This window comes from Rutilus rutilus, assembly GCF_951802725.1.
Source record: "Rutilus rutilus genome assembly, chromosome: 17".
Lineage (NCBI taxonomy): Eukaryota > Metazoa > Chordata > Actinopteri > Cypriniformes > Leuciscidae > Rutilus > Rutilus rutilus.
The window spans coordinates 17,231,565-17,240,181 of NC_140230.1; the positions used below are offsets into that span (position 1 = coordinate 17,231,565).

The 8,617-nt window shown below is 36.7% G+C and overlaps 1 protein-coding gene across 1 annotated transcript; it reads left to right on the plus strand.

The window, feature by feature from the left end:
• The first annotated feature begins 267 nt into the window (after positions 1-267).
• On the plus strand, positions 268-4,401 carry cdca3 (cell division cycle associated 3). The gene is made up of 7 exons (XM_084385010.1): positions 268-530; positions 704-855; positions 1,036-1,138; positions 1,833-2,425; positions 3,183-3,522; positions 3,967-4,046; positions 4,152-4,401. Exons 2-7 carry the CDS (start codon positions 718-720, stop codon positions 4,242-4,244), a joined length of 1,347 nt encoding a protein of 448 aa, XP_084241136.1. The 5' UTR covers positions 268-530; positions 704-717; the 3' UTR covers positions 4,245-4,401.
• The last annotated feature ends 4,216 nt before the right edge of the window (positions 4,402-8,617 follow it).

An 8,617-nucleotide genomic window follows, 5' to 3' on the forward strand; every position in this document is an offset into this window, starting at 1 on the left:
TTTATAATTACATGATTTTAAAAATATATAGATTTTTCTTTGTGGCATTTTAATCAGAGTTTGCTTTTAGCAATAATCAGAATACTAAAATATACTTGTTTTAATATTAATTAAATTCACTAAAGTATTCTTTGTAACAACAGAAGTGTGCAGCGCTTTTGTTTTTTGACTGTAAAGAAGGCGTCAGCATTCAACCAGTCAACACGCGGCTGTATTTCAAATCGCTGATACACGCCCAATAAAATGTATTCACCGTCTCGGCCAGTCAGAAGCGCCGAGGCAGGAACTCTCGTTCTCCTATTGGTCGGTTTAAAAGTCGCCGCAAACACAGAACGACCCATTTAAATCCTCTCACTCGAGTCACGAGGAGTTTGGATTAGAAGACGAAGACTGAAGCATTTATTTTCAGTTGTAATATCTGCTTTTTACATGTACATGTTTAAAACGTGACAGAAACATTCAATCTGATCTGGCGTGAAAGATAAAGGGAATATATAGTGAACTGAGCGTGGAAAACTTTGAGCTTTAAGGTGAGTTTGATTATTGAACAATAACGTTATATTGTTGGTAAAACGTAACATGACACGATGTGCTTGTTTATTTAATGTATTTTAAAAAATCATTAACGTTACCTTATGGGTTTAACTACTTTTTTCGCTTTTTACCATGCAAGTTTTTATAAACCGTGATGTTTTCTGAGTAGAATACAGAGTAAACATGGGATCCAGTGAAAGCAAGATGTCTGTGGCATCAACACCTCGGGTAGATCCGAGCCAGCGGCCGAAAGCAGCGCGTGTAGCGAGACTCGCAGACCCGCGTTCACCGTCCTGTGCTATCGACCGCACACCTTTACAGGTACAAACATACAGTTTAACAACGCTTACTTGTATTACAGTGTAGCCAGTTAAAGTGCTAAATCATTTAGTTGCTTATCGATAAGCCGGACTGTGAGGTGAATTTAGTCATATCTCAGGTTCCTAGTGAGCAATGTACAAAATAAAATAGTTGATTTTTTTACATGTATTTTTCCTGTAGGTGGGTGTGGCTTACTCTCCTCTACCTGCGGTGGAGTCAGTTGGGCCTGGATTTGTTGACCCCCGCTCACCCACGCCTGGCATTACTCGAACACCACTAAAGGGTAAGTCAAGTGTTCTCCATTACAGGTTCTGCATTCTTCATTCACAATAATTAAACCCTATGAAAGGAGCTCAAGCTGAGAGCTAATTAATATTCATTAGCTGAGCCCTTTAGAGTGCAACAGTAACTTGCAGACCATGAACCAAACCAGCCATCTGTGAGTTGAATCACATTTCTCACCAGGATTCATGCTGTTCTAATGCTGTTGTAAAATAATGTGGGCTGATGACTTCAACAAATGCATATACTGTTGATTTAACAACCTCATAGCTCACAGTAGATCAGTCTTTAAGGGTTTGTAATTTATTGTTAAAAATCAGTTTCCCTATGGAGAAAATGATTATTAATTCCAGAACCCGTTGCACTCTGTAGTAAACTCGCTGTCCTCAGCCCTTCCAAATTAAATTTGTGATTGATTGAAGTCGGAACAGGTCTTTTCTTCTTTGTGACATACATCCGAGTGAAACCGGTGATCAGAAAAGAAAATGCAGGGTGAGGATTTAGATCTGTCCATCAGTTGTTGATGGATGGAGGCAGATACTGTATATGAATGTGAGCTTGTAGTTGATTGGTAGAAAGGGGTGGGAGATTTGATAAATTACAGTGCTAATTTTTACAATAGAAATAAAAAAAATGAACCCTATGCATGGCTTAATAGTTCACAATAAGATCAATAACAAGCATCTCCTTTACAGTGAGCGTCACATCTCTCGCTCGGCGGCTGAGCACCTTCTTTCTCAATGATGTCAAGTCCGGTGGCGAGACTATTTCTCCTCTTCCTCCGGTTTCCTTTACCAAACACCCCAGCCTGCCCAATGGGGCTCAGCAAAATGATTCCGGCCCCAGAGAGCCCCTGCTCCCGATGGCAAAAGCTCAGAACTCCGCCTCCCTCAGGGAACACACCGATGCCGTGTTCACCCCTGCGCCGTCCTCTCCTTCACTGGGCTACGGCTCCATATGCAGCAGCCCGTTCGTGTTGATTGGACACGCACAGATGGAGGTAGAGGTGGATCCTGAGGCCTCACTGGAAGAGGCGGAGGAGGCTCTGCTGCTTGGGTCTTCGCCGTTAAAGAGAGAGCTCAGTTTGAGTCTTCTTGCGTGTCATGAAGGCGTTTACTCATCTTCTCTGGAGGAACGTCCTCTGACTCCTCTTCCTCCTGTTGAGACGCAAGCGAATGAAGATCATTCCTTCTCAGTCGCCCCACCACCCACAGAGTCCGAGCCTGTTGCTGAAGCTGTCGTGACCCCGGAGGAAGCTGAGGTCCCATCCCAGACGCCTGACGAACAGGTTTGTTTTTGAGATTGAGATGCCTTTCAAAGGTTTGAGAATATATTGTTTATAATGTTATTCAGCAAAGATGCAGTAAATTGATAAAAAGTGATTGTAGACATTTATAATTTTGCAAAAGAGATCCATTTCAAATAAATGCTGTTCTTTTGAACTTTCTATTCATCAGAATTCTGAAAAAATGTATCATGGTTTCCACAAAAATATTAGGCAGACATTGATAAAAAGAAATGTTTCCCAAGCAGCAAATCAGCATGTTAGAATGATTTCTGATGGATCATGTGACTCTTAAGACTGGAGTAATGATGCTGAAAATTCAGCTTTGCCATCACGAATAAATTATATTTTAAAAATGTATATCAAAGTAGAAATGTTATATAAAATTATATAAAACTGTTTTTACTGTATTTTTCAACAAATGATTACAGCCTTGACTTCAAAGCAATAAATCTTATTGATCTCCAATTTATTATTTATATATATTCGTTTTTGTTGTTGTCTTTTTAAAATAAATTTAACTTATTGCAAATTTATCAAATCATTTGATACATAATTTTATTTTTTTAAACTTATGAAATGGGGGGGGGATACATTTGTTTTTGTAGTTTTACTTAAACTTTAAATGGATTTTTTTTGTGTGTGTGTTGACCAATGAAAATTTCAGGGCCGGTGGGAATCTGAACTCTTTTATAGGCCTGTTTTGGCATCAGAAAAAATCCATACTGAGACTAAATGATGTGTGTCTCTCCTCCATCAGGTCACAGCTGCACTTCCTGAGTTACGCCATGAGCAGCCAGAGGTGAGCAAACCTCTCTCGCCTAGACCGGCTGTTGCCTCCAGCAAATCCAGCCCAGTGACCAGCGTCCAGGTCCAAACGGTGCAGTCTGACATCCATTGTCTGAGGTTTGACACCCGCAGCCCCAGTCAAGCCATTTTTAAGCCCCAGTGGTTGGGGGTGGGCTTCGGGACCGCTGGTGTCAGAGCAAGAAGGGTACAGGGACGTGGAAAAACGTCTGTCTCTTCACCGCTCTCCACCAAAAACACAGCCACAAACGAGAATAACAACATGGTTGTGCGCGCCAAACAAAGACCAAGAGGTGAGCGTGTCTCTCGGCCACATGCTTATGTGCATGCCACATGCTCGGCCACATTAATCGTTCTGATAGTTTCTGATGCTACTTCTGATCCACTTTATTTTTCATAACAGATTTTCTTTGAGTATGCAGGACTTCCAGTTCATTAGCCGCTATTGGTAAATAACTGGAAGAATGGCCATGCAGTAAAAGTTAACTATTTGTGCAGCAAAACAGTATGTTTATGATTGAAGTAATATTAAAACAAATACCAGTTTGCAATATTAAGCAGCACAAACGGATTTTGTTTTTTTACTGCTAAAATAACTGAAAACACTGACAATGGAAGCCTCGCGTATTCAAAAAAGTAAGGTGGATAGAAGACTAACACAAGGATAAATATGTATATTTACTTTTTCTCTGGTTATAAACTAGAAAATTGAGGCATTTGCTTGTTTAATATTACAGAAAAAGTTCTGATTGGTGAAGGCAGATCGCCTCTGCAGATCCTGAGGGAAGCCAATTCACCCAGAGACCGCAACTCTCAGGTAATTACACCGCTCTTAGTCACTACTTGAACATCAGTGCTCCTTTTACTGGAGACGTCCATGTTATGCATGTAATCACTTATGGATCTTCATGTTTCTCGTCAGATGAAGCTGAAAGTGTCCACCCCAGAAAAACAGAGATTCACCCAGATGGACAGGAGAGCTCTGATTCTGTCACTCAACAAGGAGAACGAGTGAGGAAAAACTGGGCACACCAGGATAAACCCAGACAACACTATGTGTATATACTACAATTTTAAGCCTTAAACTACATGATGATTCTATTTTTCCTTTTCTTTGTTGTTTCTTTGTAAATAAACACTGTTTTTAATGTAAATAAAATTAACACTTTTAATTTTGTTTCTTCTTTCTTGAGCTTGTCAGAGGACATTGGATGAAACTATTATTCACAAAAAAACATGCTTGAACAGATTTAAATTTTTGTCATTGCTAAAGACTGTTCACAAAGCAAGTGATAATGCTGCAATATACCACTACTGTAGCCCTGCAGTTATTGAAAAATATCAAAACTCTTCTGCACAATTTTGTCAGAGGTCTGTTAGTTATCAGATATTTGTCCAGGATCAGTGTTGTGCCTACCGTTCAATAGTTTGGGGTCCGTAAGAATTTGTTTTTGAAAGTCTCTTATGCTCACCAAGACCTATTTATTTTATTATAAATACAGTAAAACAATACTATGAAATATTACAATTTAAAGACTTTTAAAAATATATACTTTAAAATTGTAATTTATTGCTGTTGATGGCAAAGCTGAATTTTCAGCATTTTTACTTCAGGCTTCAGTGTGATCCTTCAGAAATCATTCTAATGTTCAAGAAAATGCTGCTTAATATTCTTGTGGAAACTGTGATGCATGTTTTTATAGGTTTCTTTGAATCAATTTTCTCATAGTATATTATATACACAATTTTTGTTTTCAATTCCATCAGATATGTATGGAAGCTTGTTTCCGCCACAGACAGGGTCCCCGCGGATCCTTAAAAGGTCTTAAATTAGATTTTTTTAATTTAACCCTCATGTGGTGTTCAAAACCCTATAACACCTGTGGTGTTCCCGGTCAAAAATGACAGGCCCATAAAAAAAAGCTTAGAAATCACTCATTATACCATATTTTCACCCAATCTTGGATTCAATCTTTTTGTCAACATGTTCTCTTTCAATTAGGACTGGTTTTATATTTTGATTTGCATCTGAATAATCATAGACTCTCATTTATTTGAGAGTAGGCATTTCATTTTTTGAGTAATTTTTGTAAAAAAAATGTTAAATGTTAAATAAAATCTGAAGAAAATTGGTATTGTTGATCACACTAGTCTACTCTAATGTTTCACCAGGAATTTTGTTTTGAAAAACTTTTATTTTGTACAAAATGGCACAGAGTTACTCTTGTGGTGTTCCACTGGGCCATTGAGGGCCATTGTTTCAGTTGGCCATTGAAAGTGATTGGGAGAGACGTGTTAGAAGTCCATGAGGAATATCTTTAGATCTGAGTGATGGATTATGGTTAGTTTGGGCTCTTTTTAATCTTAACAATTTCATGTAAATAATGATGTGCCATTTTCCACAATTTATGCATGCTTCATTGAGTTATGAGTTAAAACGCGACACAAGTGCTAGGCTACATCTATATTCAAGGCTCTGTGTGCGCCTGTTGGGGTTTGTGTGTTACAACTCCATTAGGAATATCTTTAGATCTGAGTGATGGATTATGCTGAGTTTGAGCTGTTTTTAATCATGATAGTCTGCTGAAAACAATGATGTACAGTTTTCTACGATCTGTGCATGCTTTGTGAAGTTATGAGCGAAAACCAAACGTGAGTGCTTCATGAGTATATACTTGGCTAGATGCGTCTGTGGTATTTTCTGTGTTAGAACGCCATGAGAAATATCTTTAGATCTGATCGATGGAATATATTGAGTTTGGGCTCTTTTTAATCGTGAGCTCCTGCTGTAAATAACGATGTGCCATTTTTCATGATCGATGTATGTTTCATGAAGATACGAGTAAAAAGGCCAAGTCTAAGCTACCTTGATTGGCTACGTGAGTCTGTGCGTCTGTGGTATTTTTTTGTGTTAGAACTCCATGAGGAATATCTTTAGTTTTGAGTGATGGATTATGTTGAGTATGGACTCATTTTAATTGTAAGCATCTGCTGTAAATAATGATGTGTCATTTTCCACAATCGGAGCATGGTTCATGAAGTTACGAGCGGAAATGTGTCTAAAATTCAGAATCCATACATGGTTTACACATGGGTCTCTTGAAGGGCTTCTTTTAGAAAAACCTAGCTCAAGTTTAATAAAAAGCCTGAAACAATTATGCTTGTTGTATTCTACTCATTGAGACCTTTCAAATGACATATGACACAGGACTATCTGAGCTGTATGATGTATTTGACATATTGCTGAATGTAATACAAAAAAGTAGTTTATAAATTATGATTTTTTTTCCCTTCTAATTATCAGCAAATAACTCGGCACTACTTAGGAGTTTATCAAATTGGCTACATTCATTGTAAATTTCAGACTCTAAGCTTTCAAATGACACCTATTTTAAGTTGATCAAGGTAATAGTTTTGAAAAATATTATGATTATTTATTTCGCAGCTAGGTGGCGCTTGCTGGGGGTACACTCAGTTTTAGAGTGATAACTCAGCAGTCGTTAGTAGTTGATCAAAGTGATTAGATGCATTAAAAAGCTGAGATTCTAAGCTTTAAAATGATACATATTTTCTGTTGTTCCATTCATTGGATGCATTGGTCTCTCCCATTCACTTTCAATGGCCCATTGAAACAATGGCCCACAATGGCCCTCAATGGCCCAGTGGAACACCACAAGTGTAACTCTGTGCCATATTGTACAAAATAAAAAAAATTCAAAACAAAATTCCTGGTGAAAAATTAAAGTAGACTAGTGTGATCAACAGTGCCAATTTTCTTCAGATTTTATTTAAAATTTCCAAAATTATTCAAAAATAATGTTTTTTTTACTAAAAAAATTAGATGCCTACTCTCAAATAAATGAGGCCTACGATTAATCAGATGCAAATAGAAATATAAAACCAGTCCTAATTGAAAGAGAACAAGTTGACAAAAAGATTGAATCCAATATTGGGTGATAATATAGCATAACAAGTGATTTATAAGCTATTTTGTGTAGGCTCGTCATTTTTGACCGGGAACACCACAAGTGTGACTCTGTGTCATTTTGTACAAAATAAAAGCATTTCAAAAGAAATTTCCTGGTTAAACATTAAAGTAGACTAGTGTGATCAACAGTGCAATTTATTTTCATATTTTTCTCAATATTGCCAAAATTATTAACAAATAATGCTTTTTTCACTCAAAAACTGAGGTGCATAAGCTCGGATAAATGACTCCTACAATTAAACTGTTTGAAAATTGAATACAAAACCAGTCCTAATTGAAAGAAAACAAGTTGATAAAAAGATTTAATCCAATTTTTGGGGATAATATAGCATAACGAGGGATTTATAAGCTATTTTGTGTAGGCCTGTCATTTTTGACCGGGAACACCATAGTGTAACAAGGTAAATAAAAAAACAAATAAAAAATAAAAATTTGGACAACTTGTTATAGTCTCTGTGAAGAAAGTCACTAAGTTTCAGTTCAATGCGATAAAATTAACTAGTATTTTCAGGAAAAAGAAAATCTTCTCCAGTCAAAAATGACATGAACACCACATGAGGGTTAAGGCCATAAAAAGTCTTAAGTCTTATTTTTACTTATGAAAGGTCTTACATTTTAGAATGACACTTTGACTTAGACTTATCTAAATGCTTTAGAAATTAAAACTATCTAATTAGCGTAGGTCTACGTATTATTTTTTTTATTCTATCTTTGTGGGTTTGCTTGTTCACGTGACAATTCGCGTCACTTACGGCAGTATATTAGTCTACGTCTGTCTCCTGCACACGAGAGGAGAGAAGAAAACGAGTAAATGTCAGTTCAATTGTAAGTTAATTCTTTATGTGCTTAGGAGTGTGCGATATTGTCTATGAACTATGATGATATTGTAATCATTGTTTTAACTATGTACGAGGCACTGCGAGTGCGAGCTGACATTGCGTTTCTCTCTCATGCTTGCTTTCACTGCGTGATGTGTCAGTGCAGTTGTTATAGATGTCCCCAAATGAGTTTTTGTCTTATATTTATATCATATTATGTTGTTTTATTAGAATATCACATGAGCAAGAGTGCCGTTTTCCTGTGCACAATTGCAAATGTGCTATTTATGTTATACAAAATTTAAGGTGGTTTTAGTTTCATATTTAAAGTGTCCTTTAATTAAAACGTTAAAATTATAAATCATTTCATATTTAAATATTGAATAGCTTTATTTATGCAATTGTAAATGAAGTGTAAATATAGTAGGCTAATGCCAGTTTTGATGCTGCTTCTGTGTCACCTCTGCACTGCAAGGATGGATTTTAATTTAATGATTTAATTTGACATTAGTACTGTGTTATTCTAATATAATTTAATTTGAATGTTAGAATGTGACATAAAAGGTGATGCATACCTTTAAA